Source organism: Cebus imitator, unplaced genomic scaffold, assembly GCF_001604975.1.
Source record: "Cebus imitator isolate Cc_AM_T3 unplaced genomic scaffold, Cebus_imitator-1.0 Scaffold280, whole genome shotgun sequence".
Classification (NCBI taxonomy): Eukaryota; Metazoa; Chordata; class Mammalia; order Primates; family Cebidae; genus Cebus; species Cebus imitator.
Genome location: NW_016107595.1, coordinates 3,162,530 through 3,181,683, shown reverse-complemented (window position 1 = coordinate 3,181,683; position 19,154 = coordinate 3,162,530). Strand labels below are relative to the sequence as shown.

At 50.6% G+C, this 19,154-nt stretch overlaps 2 protein-coding genes and 3 long non-coding RNA genes across 10 annotated transcripts in view; 3 read left to right on the top strand and 2 right to left on the bottom strand.

The window, feature by feature from the left end:
• The window catches only part of RFXANK (regulatory factor X associated ankyrin containing protein), a 10,608-nt gene extending 3,881 nt beyond the window's left edge, over positions 1-6,727 (bottom strand). The window contains exons 1-5 of one of the 3 annotated variants that reach the window (XM_017501356.2): positions 6,494-6,727; positions 4,924-5,118; positions 770-853; positions 565-630; positions 191-291 (exon numbers count right to left, since the gene is read on the bottom strand). In XM_017501356.2, the coding sequence (XP_017356845.1) occupies positions 191-291; positions 565-630; positions 770-853; positions 4,924-5,110 (438 nt within the window). In that variant the 5' untranslated portion in view covers positions 5,111-5,118; positions 6,494-6,727. Of the gene's footprint in view, positions 1-190; positions 292-564; positions 631-769; positions 854-4,923; positions 5,119-5,630; positions 5,962-6,493 lie in introns of those variants that run through there. The other 2 variants (XM_017501359.2, XM_017501361.2) reach the window with 2 other exon arrangements.
• LOC119467329 lies at positions 6,688-13,188 on the top strand. The gene is made up of 3 exons (XR_005195871.1): positions 6,688-6,771; positions 7,700-7,704; positions 13,177-13,188. It is a non-coding gene; the product is annotated as an uncharacterized LOC119467329 (long non-coding RNA).
• On the bottom strand, positions 7,249-17,317 carry LOC119467328. The gene is made up of 2 exons (XR_005195870.1): positions 16,630-17,317; positions 7,249-7,443 (listed from the first exon to the last, which is right to left on the bottom strand). It is a non-coding gene; the product is annotated as an uncharacterized LOC119467328 (long non-coding RNA).
• Positions 13,319-19,154, top strand: part of LOC108284582 — a 21,622-nt gene continuing 15,786 nt past the window's right edge. Inside the window, exons 1-2 of the long non-coding RNA XR_001817275.2 lie at positions 13,319-13,329; positions 14,447-14,448. This is a non-coding gene — a long non-coding RNA (uncharacterized LOC108284582). The remainder of the gene's footprint in view (positions 13,330-14,446; positions 14,449-19,154) is intronic.
• BORCS8 (BLOC-1 related complex subunit 8) overlaps positions 17,440-19,154 on the top strand; it is a 28,989-nt gene continuing 27,274 nt past the window's right edge. For all 4 annotated transcript variants that reach the window (XM_037728797.1, XM_037728798.1, XM_037728796.1 and 1 more), the window contains exon 1: positions 17,440-17,571. In XM_037728797.1, the coding sequence (XP_037584725.1) occupies positions 17,535-17,571 (37 nt within the window). In that variant the 5' untranslated portion in view covers positions 17,440-17,534. The remainder of the gene's footprint in view (positions 17,572-19,154) is intronic.

The window sequence follows — 19,154 nt, the reverse complement described above, 5'->3', positions numbered from 1 at the left end:
CTGGGCTGGTCTCGAACTCCTGACCTCAAGTGATCTGCCCGCCTCTGCCTCTCAAAGTGCTGGGATTACAGGTGTGAGCCACTGCGCCCGGCCAGCAGCCACATCTCAAAGACAAGGCACCAGCAGACATAGCCAAGACCCCAGCCCACCCTAATGTCCCCAGGAACCCCCAAGCTGGGCTGGGACGCACCCACTCCAGCAGGAAACGAACGGTCTCAATCTCTCCAAAGGCTGAGGCCCAGATGAGGGGGGTGAAGCCGCGCTCGTCCGGCTTGTTGACGAGATTGTCACCTGGCGGGAAGGGGCAGGTGGTACCAACCAGGCTGCATCCCTGCCCCCTATCCCCAGGGCTGCCAAAGGGGACGAGGTGGGGGGCTGGGGTTAGACAGGGGAACGGCAGGGGAGCATAGGTTGATGGACATACATGGACACAGTCACACACACAGGTAGATACAGGCGCACGTGGACACTCACAGGTCATGTGAGTGTCATGGATGGGCACGGACACCCATATGCACACACCAGCCAGGCACAGACATACCAGCACACGCGTGTGACACGCACCTTTCCTCAGATGCTCCTTCAGCTGGTCCAGCTCCCCCTGCGCTGCGAGCTGGTGGATGGACAGGGCTGGGGCAGGACAGAGGCAGAGTCCTCACTCATCCCCTCGCTTCTCTGTGCCTCGGTTTACCCTCTGTCCACGATTGCTCCTCACAGGCCCTCCCACCCTCCTACTCCTCTCCTTGTTGGGGACCGTGGGCCCACTCACAGTCTAGGGTGGCCGGCAGAGCTGACACTTCGTTCCCCCGCTGCCGGTTCGTGAGAGTGGTGGAGTGCTTCAGGGAGCCGCCTGCTGGGAGAGACACGACAGGCCTCAGTTTCCCCTGGGTCAATGTCTCTGGCGCTTCAGGACAGAAGCCCATCCATTTTTTTGTTGTTGTTTTGAGACAGAGTCTTGCTCTGTCACCCAGGCTGGAGTGCAGTGGTGCGATCTCAGCTCACTGCAACCTCTGCCTTGTGGGTTCAAGTGATTCTCCTCCCTCAGCCTCCCGAGTAGCTGGAATTACAGGTGCCCGCCACCACGCCCGGATAATTTTTGTATTTTTAGTAGAGATGAGTATCACCATGTTGGTCAGGCTGGTCTCAAACTCCTGACCTCGTGATCCGCCCGCCTCGGCCTCCCAAAGCGCTGGTGGGATTACAGGTGTGAGCCACCATGCCCGACCTTTTTTTTTTTGAGATGAAGTTTTGCTCTGTCACCCAGGCTGAAGTGCAATGGCACGATCTCGGCTCACTGCAACTTCCATTTCCTAGGTTCAAGAGACTCTTGTGCCTCAGCCTCCCAAAGTGCTGGGATTACAGGTGTGAGCCATCATGCCACTGCCTTTGGTATCTCCCTTGGGTCTTTGAGCTATAAAAGGCAGAGCCTGGGGCTCCACCATTCACTCACTCTACTCTCTTGAATACCCAGCGTGCATCTCTTTCCTCCCTGCCTAGCAGTGTTCTGGGCAAACAAGACATAGTTTTTGCCCTCTAGGGAGTCCAGGGTCAAGTAGGTGCATCAGGCAGAGAAATAATAAGAAACTTCAAGTGGAAATAAGTTCAAAAGAACTTAAGGCCGGGCACAGTGGCTCACACCTGTAATCCCAGTATTTTGGGAGGCCAAGGTAGGTGAATCGCTTGAGGTCAGGAGTTTGAGACCAGCCTGACCAACATGGCTAAACACCATTTCTACAAAAAGCACAAAATTAGCTGGGAGTGGTTGCAGACGCCTGTAAGCCCAGCTACTGGGGAGGTTGAGGCAGAAGAATCGCTTGAACCTGGCAGGCGGAGGTTGCAGTGAGCCAAGATTGTGCCATTGCACTCCAGCCTAGGCGACAAGAGCAAAGCTCCAGCACACACACACACAAAAAGTATTTAAAAGCAGGTCGCAGAGGACAGAAAGAAGGGAGCACCAGGACTGAGTCATTCTTAGACGAGGCGGTAACAGGAGGGCCTCCCCAAGGTGACACCACCAAGATCTTAAGAAGTCAAAGACATCAGTTACAGGAACTGGGCACGGTGGCTCACGCCTGTAATCCCAGCACTTTGGGAGGCCGAGGCAGGTGGATCACGAGGTCAGGAGATTGAGACCATCCTGGCCAACATGGTGAAACCCCGACTCTAAAAAAAATAAAAAAACAAAAATTAGCTGGTGTGGTAGCACACACCTGTAATCCCAGCTACTCGGGAGGCTGAGGGAGAACTGCCTTAACCCAGGAGACAGAGGTTGCGGTGAGTCAAGATAGTGTCACTGCACTGCGGCCTGGGCAACAGAGCAACACTCTGTCTACTCCGTCTCAAGAAGAAAGAGGACTCCGTCTCAAGAAAGGAGGGAAGGGGAGCGGAGAAATCACCTATAGGAAGAAGTATAGGAAGAGCATTCCAGACAGAAGGAGTGGCAGCAACAAAGGTCCTGGGAGGGAACTGAATTAGGCATATTCTAGGACTCCGATCAAAAATAAATCCTCAGGGCCAGGCATGGTGGCTCAAGCCTCTAACCCCAGCACTTTGGGAGGCCAAGGCGGGCGGATCACAAGGTCAGGAGTTCCAGACCATCCTGGCCAACATGGTGAAGCCCATCTCTACTAAAGATACAAAAATTAGTCGGGCATGGTGGTGTGCTCGCGGAATCCCAGCTACTCAGGAGGCTGAGGCTGGAGAATTGCTTGAACCCGGGAGGTGAAGGTTGCAGTGAGCCAAGATCGAGCCATTGCATTCCAGCCTGGGTGACAGTGAAATTCTGTCTCAAATAAATAAATAAAATAAAAATAAAAACAAAAATAAATTCTCAGTTCCTCAGTAAGTAAAACAGGATGACCATCTGACCCGGCAATTCCATTCCTAGCTATCTACCCTCAAAGAATTAAAAATGGGTGTGAAAGGCCGGGCGCTGTGGCTCACGTCTGTAATCCTAGCACTTTGGGAAGTGGAGGCCAGCAGATCACTTGAGCCCAGGAGTTCCAGACCAGCCTGGGCAACATGGCAAAACCCTGTCTCTACAAAAAATACAAAAATTAGCTGGGCATGGTAGTGCATGCCGGTCATCCCAGCTACTTGGGAGGCAGAGGCATGAGAATCGGTTGAACCTGGGAGGCGGAGGTTACCGTGAGCCGAGATTGCGCCATTGCACTCCAGCCTGGGCAACAGAGTGAGACTCCGTCTCAAAGAAAAAAAAAAAAAAGAAAGGAAGCACTGATCCATGCTATGACGTGGATGAACCCTGAAAACATGATGCTGAGTGAGAGGGGCCAGACACAAAAGGCCACCGCATAGTGTATGATCCCGTTGGTATGAAATGCCCAGAACAGGAAAATCTAAATAGATAGAAGCAGATTGGTTGCCAGGGATGGATGGAAGGACAATGGAGAGGGACTGCTATGGTATGGGGTTTCCTTTTGGAATGATGAAAATATTCTAGATAGGCTGGGTGCAGTGGCTCATGCCTGTAATCCTAGCACATTGGGAGGCCAAGGTGGGTGGATCATGAGGTCAGGAGTTCAAGAGCAGTCTGGCCAACATGGTGAAACCCCAGCTCTACTAAAAATACAAAAAATCAGCCAGTCGTGGTGGCTCATTCCTGTAATCCCAGCTACTTGGGAGGCTGAAGCAGGAGAATTGCTTGAACTGGGACCCAGGAGGCGGAGGTTGCGGTGAGCCCAGATTGCGCCACTGCACTCCAGCCTGGGCTACAGAGCGAGACTCCGAGACTCCGTCTCCAAAGGTGATGGTTATGCAACACTGTGAATGTACTTACTGATACTGAATGGTACAGCAATCCTGGTTTAAGTGGCAAACTTTTATGTTATGTATAGTTTACCACAATAAAAAAATACATACAAAGTTGCAAAAAAAAAAAAAAAGAAACAAACCCTTACTGAATGGAGAGGGAAGACATGTCCTATTAGTGGATCATAAAGACAGAGACCCTTGCCTGGAGTGGTGGCTCATGCCTGTAATTTCCGCACTTTAGGAGGCTGAGGCAGGAGGATTGCTTGAGGCCAGGAGTTCAAGACCAGCCTGGGCAACATAGTGAGACTCTGCCTCTTAATTAAAAAAAAAAAAAAATTAGCCAGGTGTGGTTGCATGCCTACAGTCCCAGCTACTATGGAGGCTGAGTGAGGTTGGAGGATGGCTTGGGCCTAGGAAGTTGAGGCTGCAGTGAACTATGATCACACCACTGCACTCCAGCCTTGGTAACAGAGCAAGACCCTGTTTCAAAAAACAAAACGGAGCTGGGCGCGGTGGCTCAAGCCTGTAATCCCAGCACTTTGGGAGGCCGAGGCGGGTGGATCACGAGGTCAAGAGATCGAGACCATCCTGGTCAACATGGTGAAACCCCGTCTCTACTAAAAATACAAAAATTAGCTGGGCATGGTGGCGCGTGCCTGTAATCCCAGCTACTCAGGAGGCTGAGGCAGGAGAATTGCCTGAACCCAGGAGGCGGAGGTTGCGGTTAGCCGAGATCGCGCCATTGCACTCCAGCCTGGGTAACAAGAGCGAAACTCCATCTCGGGGAAAAAAAAAAAGAAAAAACAAAACGGGCCGGGTGCGGTGGCTCATGCCTGTAATCCCAGCACTTTTAGGGGGCCAAGGCAGGCAGATCACCTGAGATCAGGAGTTCGAGATCAGCCTGGCCAACATGGTGAAACCCTATCTCTACTAAAAATACCAAAAAAATTAGCCAGGCGTAGTGGCAGGCACCTGTAATCCCAATTACTCAGGAGACTGAGACAGAAGAATCGCTTGAACCTGGGAGGCAGAGGTTGCAGTGAGCTGAGATCATGCCATTGCACTCCAGCCTGGGCAACAGAAGTGAAACTCTGTCTTTTTGTGGGCCTAACATGGAATCCCAGAGGGCCAATCCCAGAGGAAGTATCCTACCCTGCGGAGAAGAAACGCTGGCATCTGGTTCAGGATTCACAGGCTCGGGGGTGCAGGGGAAGAGACTGAGCACCACAGTGTCTGAGCCATCTGCGGCCTCCTCTCCGGGGTCTTCAGGGTCCCCAAGTTCCGAGGCAGGGGGCTGCTGGGTCAGGATGAGGTCCTCTGCAGGCTGGGTGGGCTCCATGGGGAAAGCTGGCGGAGGTGCCATTAGGAGAGAGATGGTGATAATTATCAACAGCTATAATAAAGTAGGCACCGACTGCACACCCAGCCTTGCACTGTGAGGGTGGGTAAACTGAGGTCAAGGTTAATTACCAGAGCCAGGGAAACGAAAACCAGAGTCCAACCGCTTTCGAGGTCTACCCTTTCCCACCACCAAAGAACCTGCAATGTGCAATGTTTAAAAGCCCGGGCTCTGGGGTCAGCTGTCTGGGTTCGAATCCCTCAATTTATTGGCCGTGAGAACTTGGGCATGTGACTTAACCTTTGAGCCTCAGTTTCCTCCTCGACAAAATGTGGAAATGAGGCCTACAACGAATCATGTCTGTACATAGCTTATCAGAGTGGTCTGCTAAGGGCAGAGCTCAGTAAACATTCGCTATGGTTACTGGGGAGGGTCCCCATAATGAGTGAGGGCTCAACAACGATGCGATTCGTCCCAGTCGCACCTGAACCTCCCAAATCGATCCTGGAGATCCACTCACCTCCCCACGAGCCTCTTGTGTCCCCCCGCGCCGAACGCCCAGTTCTCTCAAAACTTGGGGACCCAAGTCACAAACTTTTCTCTTCTTATGGATATAGTGGGAGGCAGGCTGGAGACTGGACCCTCAGCACTCGGGTTTCCTGGGCCGGGACAGAAAGCAACTTGATACTCGACCGCTACCCCCACCCCAGAACTCCCTCACTGCGCGTGCGCACCCCCGCCCCCCAAAAGTGAGGAACGGCCCGAGCAGTAAAATGCTGCCTCTGGCCCTTTAAGACTTAGGGGAGGGAGTGGCTTCCGCTGGGGCCCTGGGAGGGTATTTGCGCCTGCGTGTTCTCTCCACCCCCACGGAGGGAATGGGCGGGGACTAAAGGGCTCTGGGAATTTCAGTGCGCTGGTGCCAGCTCGCCTTCACCCCGCCCACAAATTTTTCCAGAGGGAGCCGAGGGGCTCCGGCTTCGGGCAGATGGGCGGGGCTTTTTCCAGAAGACGAAGTAGGGGAAGTACGCGGGGCGCCCGGAACTTAAAGGGGCAAGGTATCTTCGCTGTCCCGTTCCACACCAGGGTCCCTTCTGTTGGGACAACTAAATTCCTCTTAAAGACTCAACTTTCTGGTCCTAAATTGTAAATCAGTCCTACCCCCGCCTCGTCTGTTTTTCGCAAATCGCGGGTTTACCCTGTTTGGAAAAGTCTAGGCCTTGGCCAATCGGGGTCAGCTTAGATTGTGTGGTCCAACCGCAGCCAATAGGGGAAGGACACAGAAACAGGAACTGCGTGCGGATCGAAAACGCCTTTTCGGCTTTGTTCCGCGTGCGCCTGCGACGGTCGGAGGCCGGCGGCACCCTTCCGCACAAGTCACGGTACCTTGCTGAGAATTTTTCTAAGTGCGGGTTTCTTTTGGTTACCCCGAGCGCTCGTTTCCGACACATTTGGGGGTTCGTCCGGGATCCCATTCTCCCTCGGGAGGGGCTAGCGATGATCTGTCCTGGGGAGACGTGTCCCACTGCCTCCTTGTGGTGGCCCCAGGAGGGGAGGACAGAGTCCCGCCCGAAGTGATGATAAATCCGGACTCTCAGCAACGTGGGCAGTAGGGAGGATCTTGAAGAATTCCACCGCGACCAGGTAACTGTGCACAGACCAAGGTAAGAAACGTCGCGGTTGGGGCAACAAGGTATTCCTTGGTGGTCGGGGTCTCTGGAAGTGGAAAGTGTGTGAGTGAGACGCGCGATTGGGCGGGAAGCGAGTTCGGAGTCCGGACTTTGTTCCGTGGCCGCTTCTTACGGCGGCGGGTGGAGGGGGGATTATACTGACCGGCCAATGCTGAGGGGGACCTAAAATTCCCTGGAAGGAAGCGGCCAATAAGGAAGAAGTGAGTGTTCACAAGAGTGCAAAAAACCTCCAGTGAGAAAAGGGGAGTTTAAGCCCCTAGGATACGGGAATGCAAGAAATCTAATACCAGAGATTGAACGTCACCAACCTCCAGGATGGGAAATACTCCAAATAAGACAGGGACTATAAAAAGGCCAAGCAGACAATAAAATTACCCCTGACAGTCCCCTAGGCCTTATGTTAAAATACTGGAAGGATAATTAAAGGACCAAACACTAGAAAAGACAGCAGATGATGAAGAATTGCTGTTTCATTTGGACTAAGGAACCCATCCTCAGACCTTCGGTCTTTTGGCCAAAGTTTGGGTCGGCGAGGACTGGATATGCCAACTCCTGATCCAGTATGTCAATGATAAAAGTCCAGTTTCTCAAGAGGAGATAAGTTATGCTCTATGCTGGAGGCAAGGACCTGTCCTTCTGTATCCCCTAAAAGACGAAAAAGCAGTCAAACTCAAAACCCCCAAAGACGATCTAGCTGGATCCCCTAGGATCCTCTAGGCCGCCTTCCCTCGCCTACGCCTTGTACCCCTGCGCCCCAAGCTAAACACTCAGCCCTTCCTCCACCTACCCCACTGTCCCAAGCTGAACCGTCAGTCCCTCCCCCATATAACTCTGCCCCATGGGCCTTGACACCCACACCCTCCCTGGACAGCAACCTGAATATGCCCCTTCCTCAGGAAAGCTCCAGTGGGAAATAGAACAATGCTGAAGGGATATTAAAACTTAACTTTCCCCTCTTCCTCCAAGTCTGCCCTAGCCCCTTTTCCTTTAAGGGAAGTGCCATTAGGAGGAGGAGATGTTGGCTTCATAAATGTCCCCTTAACTAGTTCAGAGGTTAGAAATCTAAAAAAGCAACTCAAACCACTGTTAGATGACCCTTTGGGAGTTGAACATCAAATTGACCAATTTCTGGGGCCACAGCTTTACACTTGGGCTGAATTAATGTCTATTCTAGGTATTCTCAGGAAAGAAAAGAAACGTGATCCACAGGGCCGCTATGATACTTGGGGAGCATGAGCACCCCCCTGGTCCAAATGACCTTGCAGCCGAGCATAAATTCCCGTCCCAGGACCCTCAATGGGATAACAACAGTGCAGCCCACCAAGAAAACATGAGAGATCTCAGAGATACGATAATTAAAGGGAATCGGGAATCAGTTCCTCCAACCCAAATGATTTCCCGAGCATTTAATGTACACCGAGAGAAAGATGAAGGGCCCATGGAATTCTTAAACAGGCGTAAGGAACAGATAAGAAAATACGGATTTTCATATAGGACATAGAGTACCCACTGGGACAAAAGATGTTAAAGCTCCACTTTGTCACCAATAGTTGGCCAGACATTGCAAAGAAATTACAAAAGACAGAAAATTGGATAAATTGTCCCATAGAGGAACTTTTAAGAGGCCCAAAAGGTATGTGTACAGAGGAATGAGGAAAGGCAAAAGCAAAAAGCAAAAATGATGCTGTTTATCCTCCAACAGGGAACTGTTCAACAGGGAGCCCAGGGAAATAGAATGTGTAAACCTTCTGAGTACCTGCCTGCCAAACTATACAGGAGGCAAAGGGATGAAACCTGAGTCAGGGAACAGGGAGGGGGAGAAGGGAAAACAGATGTCTCAGTTGTGGAAAGCCAAGACATTTTAAGAGGGAAAAGAAAGGCCTTTCACTCATGACATTTGAAGAAGAAGAGCGGGGTCAGGGGCTCTACATCTTCCATCTCTCCCACCAGGAGCCCTTCATAAATCTAACGGTGGGACCCAAATCGGAGGTAGTCACTTTATTAGAAGATTCGAAAGCGGGTTGCTTCAAGACCTCACTGTCTCAGGAGTTAAAGGGGAAGGATTCTGGGCAACAGCTCTAGAGGAAACCAAAGTCAAATAGAAGAATAAGTCGGTCACTGCTAAGTTCTTGTTCATTCCCGAAGCAGGAACTAATTGATGAGGAATGGATTTAATTGAAGGCATAGGCCTCTATGTTAATCAGGAAAAACTCCTTCCTTCCTTAAACCTTCTTACCACTTTGGAAGAAAGCTGCATCCATCCCGATGTATGGTCGAAGGAAGGAAATTGAGGAAAGCTATGGGTTCCTCCAATCCACGTCAAATTAAAAACTTCCAGGGAAGTAGTCAAAAGAAAACAATACCCTCTTCCCTTGGAAGCCAGGATAGGTTTAAAACCTATAATTGAAAGCTTTGGGCTGGGTTTGGTGGTTCACGTCTGTAATCCCAGCCCTTTGGGAGGCTGAGACAGGCGGATCGTGAGGTCAGGAGATCGAGACCATCCTGGCCAACATGGTGAAAAATCCCGTCTCTACTAAAATAATACAAAAATTAGCTGGCTGTGGTGGCACATGTTTGTAATCCCAGCTACTTGGGAGGCTGAGGCAGGAGAATCGCTTGAACCCAGGAGGCAGAGATTGCAGTGAGCCTAGATCGCGCCACTGCACTCCAGCCTGGCGACAGGACAAGACTCCATCTCAAAAAATAAAAAAAAGTAAGCCTTGTCCACGACGGCCTCCTTGAACCCTGTATGTCCTCTTACAACACCCCGATATTGCCTTTAAGGAAGGCAGATGAGTCATACCAGCTAGTGCAAGACCTCCAGGCTATTAACCAAATAGTTCAGGCTACCCGCCCTGTTGTTCCCAGTCCTTACACCATTGTCAATAGAATCCCACACAACCACCAGCGGTTCACGGTGATAGATTTAAAAGATGCCTTTTGGGTTGCCCTTTAGCAGAGGACAGCCGGGACATGTTTGCCTTTGAGTAGGAGGACCCTCACCTGGGTTGAAAACAGTACCAATGGACAGTCGTGCCCCAAGGTTTTACAGAGTTCCCCAAATCAACTTCGTCAAATTTTATTTTATTTTATTTATTTATTTATTTTTTTTTTTTGAGACGGAGTTTCGCTCTTGTTACCCAGGCTGGAGTGCAATGGCCCGATCTCGGCTCACCGCAACCTCCGCCTCCTGGGTTCAGGCAATTCTCCTGCCTCAGCCTCCTGTGTAGCTGGGACTACAGGCACGCACCACCATGCCCAGCTCATTTTTTGTAGTTTTAGTAGAGACGGGGTTTCACCATGTTGACCAGGATGGTCTTGATCTCTTGACCTCGTGATCCACCCGCCTCGGCCTCCCAAAGTGCTGGGATTACAGGCTTGAGCCACCGCGCCCGGCCAACTTCGTCAAATTTTGAAACAAGTCCTAGAGAACTTCTGCGTGCCTTCATCCATGTGCCTACTCTAATACATAGGCGTCCTGCTCATTTCAGGAGATGACGAGCTTCAAGTCACAGCAATTTCAGTTAACTTACTAAATTTCCTGAGGGAACAAGGGTTGTGGGTCTCAAAGAACAAACTCCAGTTCCTAGAACCTGAGGTAAAATAGGACACAGCCTGGTGCAGTGGCTCACGCCTGTAATTCCAGCACTTTGGGAGGCCGAGGCAGGCAGATCATGAGGTCAGGAGATCAAGACCATCCTGCCCCAACATGGTGAAACCCCATCTCTACTAAAAATACGAAAATTAGCTGGGCATGGTGGCACGTGCCTGTAATCACAGCTACTCAGGAGGCTGAGGCAGGAGAATCGCTTGAAACAGGGAGTTGGAGGTTGCAGTGAGCCGAGATTGCGCCACTGCACCGCACTCCAGCCTGGGCAACAGAGACAATGTCTCAAAAAAAAAAACCAAAAAAACTAGAAAGCCTAATTAGTCAAGGTGAACAAAAGATAGGACCAGAACGGATAGAAAGTATCGTATCTTTGCCTTCCCCAAAACAAAGCAGGAACTTAGGAAATTCTTAGGAGTGGTTGGATACTGTCATCTGCACTTCATCTTAGCCAAAAGGCCAAGAAGCGATTGTCATCTGTGGATTGACTTTTATGCCTTAAAAACAAAGCTCGTGTATCAGAAACTCACTCAGGAAGGCCCATACTCCCTCCTCTGGACCCCATCAGAAATCCAACAGGTAGAAGAATTAAAACACCTACTTGTAACTGCCCCTGTTCTGGCCTTGCCCTCAGAGCAGCCATTCCACCCTTTTGTTAATGTAAGCAAAGGAGTGGCCTTAGGGGTCCTCACCCAAAAACACGGAGGCCACCAGCAGCCCATAGCCTTCCTGTCAGAGATTCTTGACCCAGTAACCCGTGGATGGCCCGCATGTGTCCAATCCGTAGCAGCAACTGCCTTGCTAACAGAAGAAAGCAGGAGCGTAACCTTTGGGGGAAACCTCGTCGTAAATGTCCCTCACCCAGTCACAACCATTCTTAATCAGAAGGCAAGGAGATGGCTCACTGACTCAAGAATTTTAAAATATGAAGCTATCAGCTGGGCGTAGTGGCTCCTGCCTGTAATCCCAGCACTTTGGGAGGCTGAGGTGGGCGGATCACGAGGTCAAGGGTTCGAGACCAGCCTGACCAACATGGTGAAACCCTGTCTCTATTTAAAAATACAAAAATTAGCCAGGCGTGGTGGCATGCACCTGTAATCCCAGCTACTTGGGAGGCTGAGGCAGGAGAATTGCTTTAACCTGGGAGGCAGAGGTTGCAGTGAACCAAGAGCGCTCCATTGCACTCCAGCCTGGGCGACAGAGCGAGACTCTGCCTCAAAATATATATATATGAAGCTATCTTATTAGAGGGGAATAACCTAACACTAACCACTGACAATTCACTCAGCCCTGCTGCTTTCCTGTTGGGAAATCCAAACCAGGAAGAACCTGAGCATCAATGCGTAGATCTAATCAGTTAAACTAGAGTCAGACTGGGTCTAAGCGAAACTCCCTTCCAAACGGGGCACCACCTCTTTATAGACAGCTCCTCCCGGGTCATTGAAGGAAAAAGGTGCACAGGGTACTCCGTAGTTAATGGGGAAACCCTCATAGAGGTGGAGTCAGGAAGAATGCCAAATAACTGGTCTGCCCAAACATGTGAACTCCGCATTAAACCAAGCCTTAAAATCCCTGCAGAATCAGGAAGGAACTGTTTACACAGACTCTAAGTATGCCTTCGGAATAGTCCATACCTTTGGAAAGATCTGGACTGAATGAGGCCTCGTTAAAAGTAAGGGCAAAGATTTGGTCCACAAGGAATTAACCGCAAGATTGCGGTTGTCCGTGTCCCAAGACACCAAAAAACCCATCTTTTGAAAGCCGGGGAAATAACCTCACAGATGAAGTAGCTAAGCAAGCTGCCTCTTCCCAAGAGGCACCATTTTCCATCTCACCCCTGCTCTTCCCCCTCCAGCTGCGATCCCCATCTTCTCTCGAGCAGACCAAGAGAAACTAAAGAAAACAGGAGTTATGGAAAGCCCAGAGGGAAGTGGGTGCCAGCAGATGGGAGGGAAATGTTCTCTAAATCCTTCATGAGGGAGGTATTGTCACGACTTCATCAAGGAACTCACTGGGGTCCTCAAGCTCTGTGCGATGCAGCCCTGAGTCTATGGGTGTGGAGATATAGACCCTTACCAGGCAAGTGGCGGATGGTTGCCCCGTGTGCAGAAAATCTAATAAGCCCTAAAGAAACAACCTCACAGGGGAAGAAACCCAGGGTTCAGGCCGTTCCAAAGCGTCCCAAGTGACTGCACTGAAACGCCCCCAGTAGGCTGTCTCAAGTATTTGCTAGTAATAGTGGACCATCTCACCCACTGGGTGGAAGCCATACTTCCCAAGCACGACAGCCAGTAATGTAGTCAAAACTCCGTTGGAACATAATATACCCAGGTTTGGACTAATAGAGCACATTGATTCGGACAATGGGACCCATATCACTGCACACATCATTAACGGGCGGACCCAAGCACTAGGAATAAAATGGGAATATCACACTCCCTGGTACCTGCCCTCATCAGGGACGGTAAACAGAATGAATCAAACTCTAAAAAATCACCTAGCCAGGCTGGGTGGGCCCAGTGGCTCACGCCTGTAATCCCAGCACTTCGGGAGGCCAAGGCGGGCAGATCACGAGGTCAAGAGTTCGAGACCATCCTGGCCAACATGGGGAAACCCTGTCTCTACTAAAAATACAAAAAATTACCTGGGTGTAGTGGCACTTGCCTGTAGTCCCAGTTACTTGGGAGGCTGAGGCAGGAGAATCACTCAAACTGGGAGGTGGAGGTTGCAGTGAGCCGAGACCACGTCACTGCACTCCAGCCTAGCGACAGTGAGACACCATCTCAAAAAGAAAATCATCTAGCCAGATTAGTCTTGGAAACCCAGTTACCATGGGCAAAATGCCTTCCCATTGCCTCACTAAGAATCTGAACTGCCCCTCAAAAAGATCTTGGCCTGTCCCCTTATGAAATGCTCTACGGGCTGTCTGATCTAAATTCCACTACTGACCTTCCTACATTTGAAACAAAAGATCAGTTTCTCAAAAGCTAAATATGTGGTTTGTCTCCTAACCTTTCCGCTCTCGGGACTCAAAGCCTCCTAGCGCAAACTCCACTTCGAATTCCCAGTGCACCAGCACCAGCTTGGAGATCACGTCCTTATCAAAAGTTGGAAAGAGGGCAAGCAGGAAGCAACCTGGGAGGGGCCTTACATAGTCTCCTGACCACTGAAACAGCAATCCAAACAGCTGAGAAAGGATAGGCCCACCCCTCGGCCAAGTGCAGTGGCTGACGCCTGTAATCTCAGCATTTTGGGAGGCTGAGGCGGGTGGATCATGAGGTCAAGGGATCAAGACTATCCTGGCCAACATGGTGAAACCCCATCTCTTCCAAAACAAAATTTAGGTGGGTGTGGTGGCACGTGCCTGTAGTCCCAGCTACTCAGGAGGCTGAGGCAGGAGAATGGCTTGAACCCAGGAGGCGAGGTTGCGGTGAGCTGAGATTGCGCCACTGCACTCCAGCCTGGCAACAGAGCGAAACTCCACCCCTCGAATTCCCAACACCAGCCTTGAGATCACATTCTTATCAAAAGTTGGAAAGAGGGAAAACTCGAACCAACCTGGGAGGGACCTTACCTAGTACCCCTAACGACTGAAACAACAATTCAAACAGCCGAAAAAGGTTGGACCCACCCCTCGGCCAGGAGCGACACTCCCTCTCTTAAAAAAATAATAAGCTGCACCGCGCTGTGGCGCACGCCTGTAATCCCAGCACTTTGGGAGACCAAGGTGTGCAGATTGCCTGAGCTCAGGAGTTTGAGGCCAGGCTGGGCAACACAGTGAATCCCCATCTCAAATAATAAAAATAAAAATAATATAATAATAAAGGTCCCACCCCTTGCAAAGTCCTAGATTGTCACTCCAGGACCAACGGCCTCCAAACTGACATATTCAAAGGGGTTTAATCTTTTTCTTCCTTTAGCTACTCAAGGACATCTTATCGATGTAATCCGATCACCCCCCCACAAACAATTACATTAGACGCCTGTCTTGTCATGCCCTGTGGGGATCTCCAAAGTCAGAGACAGCTAGCCTCTTCAGAGAAGTACCTTTGTCCCTCCAGGATAAATGACACTGCCCACAAAACTGACTCTTGCACTGAATGGGCATGAACCTGGCATTGGTGGTTTTGCTGTACTTGGGGAGATGTTATATAGACTGCCAAGTATCAGGGCTAGACCACCTCAGAGGGGTGTACCACCCTAAAACCCTACTCCACTTCGCCAAAGGGACCACCCCCGCCAACTGCCAGTCTCACCATTGCAACCGGTACTTACCTCTGTCAATACCCCGCCCTACACCCACTTTAGAGCACTTTTGCAGCCCAGGAGCGGATGTCACTGGAGAGGACCCTATAGGCTTCTTTGAAGTGCGCTTTGTTCCTCTTCCTCCATCTTCCACTGTTATCCTCTCCGCAAACCCACAAAATCAAACCATTTCTCGCTTCGTGTCCAGTGACAACCAAACTAGCTAGTAGAAGTCAAGGACTTGAAGCAAACCCTAGCCACAGAAACTGGGTATCCAGATGTAAATACAGCCAGGCGCAGTGGCTCGTGCCTGTCATCCACTTTGGGAGGCCAAGGTGGGCAGGTCACCTGAGGTCAGGAGTTTGAGACCAGCCTGGCCAACATGGTGAAACTCCATCTCTACTAAAAATACAAAATTAGCTAGGCATGGTGATGGGCACCTGTAGTCCCAGCTACTTGGGAGGCTGAGGCAGAGAATCACTTGAACCCGGGAGGCAGAGGCTGCAGTGAGCTGAGATGTCGCCATTGCACTTTAGCCTGGGCAACAGAGTGAGACTCCCTCTCAAAAAAAAAAAAAAATTATATATATAAATGCCTGGCTGGAATGGATTAAATATTCCATTTACACCCTAAATAAAAGCCATTGTTACGCTTGTGCAGCAAAGAAACCCAAATTGCTCCTTTCCCACTTGGATGGGCCAACCACCCAGGCATGGGCTGATCGGTAGCTACCTTCCTGCACCCCACAGCCTGGGGAAACAAGACTTGCGCCACTCTTCACTATTTTCCGCAAAGGTCAGGAGCTCTATGGGACAGCCCCCAAGGGCTGTTTTACTTCCAGCTCTCCATGCCAGTTTTACCTCAGGTCTCTCATGGCAAGGGGAAATTTTGACATTTCTTGGAAACCTGATGGGATGTAGTGGGCCTAAACTTTTTCAAGAGCTAACCAATCAGTCGGCCCTAGTCCATCCCTGAGTGGATGCATGGTGGTATCATGGGGAACCAATATTGGATACACTGCCAGGCGACTGGAGTGGCACTTGCGCTCAGATCCAATTGGCCATCCATTTCACCCTGGCATTTCATCAGCCAGACAGGGAGCCATTAACCTGAAGAAAAAGAGAAGCCCCTCATGGGTCCTTTGACCCCCGTGTTTACATAGACAACATTGGAGTCCCACGGCTGTACCAAATGAAGTCAAAGCTTGAAACCAAATAGCCTTTGAGTTCCAGTCTATCTTATTCTGGTGGTCCACTATAAACAAAAATGTAGACTGGACAAATTATATATACTACAATCAGCGATTTGTCAATGATACCAGAGATGCTATCAAAGGAATAGCTGAACAATTAGGCACTACCAACCAGATGGCCTGGGAAAATAGAATAGCCCTTGACATGATGTTAGCCGGAAAAGGGGGAGTCTGTATCATGATTAGGGCCCAATGTTGTACTTTTTTTTTTTTGAGACGGAGTTTCACTCATGTTACCCAGGCTGGAGTGCAATGGCGCGATCTCGGCTCACCGCAACCTCCGCCTCCTGGGTTCAGGCAATTCTCCTGCCTCAGCCTCCTGAGTAGTTGGGATTACAGGCACGCACCACCATGCCCAGCTAATTATTTGTATTTTTATTAGAGACGGGGTTTCACCGTGTTGACCAGGATGGTCTCGATCTCTTGACCTCGTGATCCACCTGCCTCGGCCTCCCAAAGTGCTGGGATTACAGGCTTGAGCCACCGCGCCCGGCCGAATGTTGTACTTTTAACCCTAATGAAACAGCCCCCAACAGGACAATCACAGAAGCTTTACAAGGCCTTACCACCCTAGCAAATGAATTAGCCGAAAACTCTGGAAAAGACGACCCCTTTACGGGCCTGATGGAAAGGTGGTTTGGAAAATGGGCGGGACTTGTGACCTCAATCTTTACCTCCCTTGCCATTGTTACAGGTGTTCTCATCCTTGTGGGCGGCTGTATCATACCTTGTATTCGTGGGTTAACCCAAAGGCTGATAGAAGCAGCTCTCACAAAAACCTTCCCCACCTCCCCAGCTAGGTAAGCTCTTGCTCCTAGATAATCAAGAACAACAAAGCCAAATCCTGTTGAAGAAATTTGAAGAGGAAGAAATACATAAAACAGAAGAAGGGAAATTGTTGGGACAACTAAAGTCCTCTTAAAGACTCAACTTTTTCGGTCCTAAGTTGTAAATCAATCCTACCTCCCCCCCCCACTTCTGTTTTTCGCAAATCGCGCGTGTACCCTGTTTGGCAGAGTTAATCGGGATCAGCTTAGATGGTGAGGTCGGACCCCAGCCAACGGGAAGGACACAGGAACAGGAAGTGCGTTAGGGTTAGAATCGTCCCTCCTCTGGTCGGTGTGCTCTTGCGATTGTAACGCGCAAGCAGCACCCCTCTGCGGAAGTAAAGGTGCCTTGCTGATAAGTTTTCTGTCTAAGTGCGAGTTTCTTTTGGCTACGCCACCGAGCACTGGTTTCAGATATAAGCAAGGGGAGAGATTCCATCAGGGCAGAGGGCTAAAGAAGAGTGTATGCGGCCCAGTGGGTAATGTATGGAGGGCTCCCCCAACTCGTCTGCTCCAGGAAAAGGGGGTTCAAGAAGGAAGGGAGTTCTTGCCCCTCTCCCGCCTGGGTGTCCCTCCACCAGCCTCAGGGGCGTCGCGCCCCCTTCTCACCCCGTCACCCCCGGGTGTGCCGCCTTCCTTCGGTCTCACACCCCTCTCCTGTCGGCAAAGGCAGGAGCGGGGAGGGCGGGCCCTCTCACACCGGAACTGGAGTCGTGCGGCATCCGGTTTCCGCAGGGAAGGCTTAGGCGGCCGTCCCAGCTTCCTGTTCCGATCCCGTTCTTCGGTTTGCCAGGCCGTGGTCGCTATGGAGGAGCCCGAGATGCAGCTGAAGGGGAAGAAAGGTGGTGTGGTCCTCGGGGTGGGACAGGGGATCCGGAATCTCGCGGCGGGGCGGCCTGAAAAAGGCCGGGCGCAGAGGAACCGGGCGAGGAGCAGTGATTGAATTGCCGTCAATTCTATCAGCCGGGCCGCTGACTAGTTTTGAAACCTGCAGAAAGGCTCGGTGTCTAGTTTTGTCATTTGTAAAATGAGGGGTATAATTACCCGTCCCTCCAGGATTGTTTCAAGAATTCGGTTCATGAGGCTGGGAGTGGTGGATCAAGCCTGTAATCCCAGCACTTTGGGAGGCCTAGGCGGGAGGATCGCTTGAGGAATTCTAGGGCTCAAGTGACTCCTGACTCGAGGTCAGGAGTTCGAGACCCCCAAAAAAGACAAAAATTAGCCGGACATGGTGGCGCACGCCTGTGGTACCAGCTACTCCAGTGGCTGAGGTGGGAGGATCGCTTGAGCCCGGGAGGTCGGGGCTGCAGTGCAGTGGGCCATGATCATGCCACTGCACCCCAGGCTGGGCGATAGAGTAAGACCCTGTCTAGAAAAAAAAAAAAAAAATCAACCTGATATTTGTAATGCACTGGAGGAATCCCCGGGGCGTGGTAATCTGTATGCTTGTCTTATTTTTCTTTTCTTTCTTTTTTATTTTGAAACAAGGTATCACTCTGTCGCCAGGCTGGGGTGCAGTGGTGCGATCATGGCTCACTGTAGCCTCGACCTCTCTGGCTCAGGCGATCCTCCTGTCTCAGCCTCTCGAGTAGCTGGGATTACAAGTGCACACCACCACGTTGGGCTAATTCTTTAATTATTATTATTATTTTTTGAGATGGAGTCGCTCTCTGTCACCCAGGCTGGAGTGCTGTGGTGTGATCTTGGCTCTCTTCAACCTCAGCCTCCTGAGTAGCTGGGATTACAGGCACACACCACCATGTCCAGCTAATTTTTCTGTGTTTTTAGTAGGGATGGGGTTTCACCATGTTGCCCAGGCTGGTCTCGAACTCCTAACCTCGAGTGATCCGCCTACCTTGGCCTCCCAAAGTGGTGGGATTACAGGTGTGAGCCACTTCGCCCAGCTAATCCCCTATGCTTTAAATCACCTCTAGATTACTCACACCTACAGTACATAATACAGGGCCTATACATCACTTCATTCACATGGATTCAAAGAAGTGCTTAGTTTAGAGCAAATTCAAGTTTTTATTTATTTATTTATTTATTTATTTTTTAGAGACAGGGTTTCACCATGTTGGTCAGGTTGGCCTCGAACTCCCAACCTCAGGTGATCCGCCTGTCTCAGCCTCCCAAAGTGCTGGGATTACAAGCAGGAACCACCACGCCTGGCCTCAAGTTTTTATTTTTTTATTTTATTTTTTATTTTTTTTGAGATGGAGTCTCGCTCTGTCACCCAGGCTGGAGTGCAGTGATGCCATCTCGGCTCACTGCAGCCTTCACCTGTCTCCAGGTGGGACTAGCAGGTGCAGAGGCCTTGGGGTGACAGAGTGTTCAGAGCTGTGCCATAATGAGTAAAACAGCGATTGGTCACATATGGGTAATTTTTTTTTTTTTTTTTTTTGAGATAGGGTCTTGCTCTGTT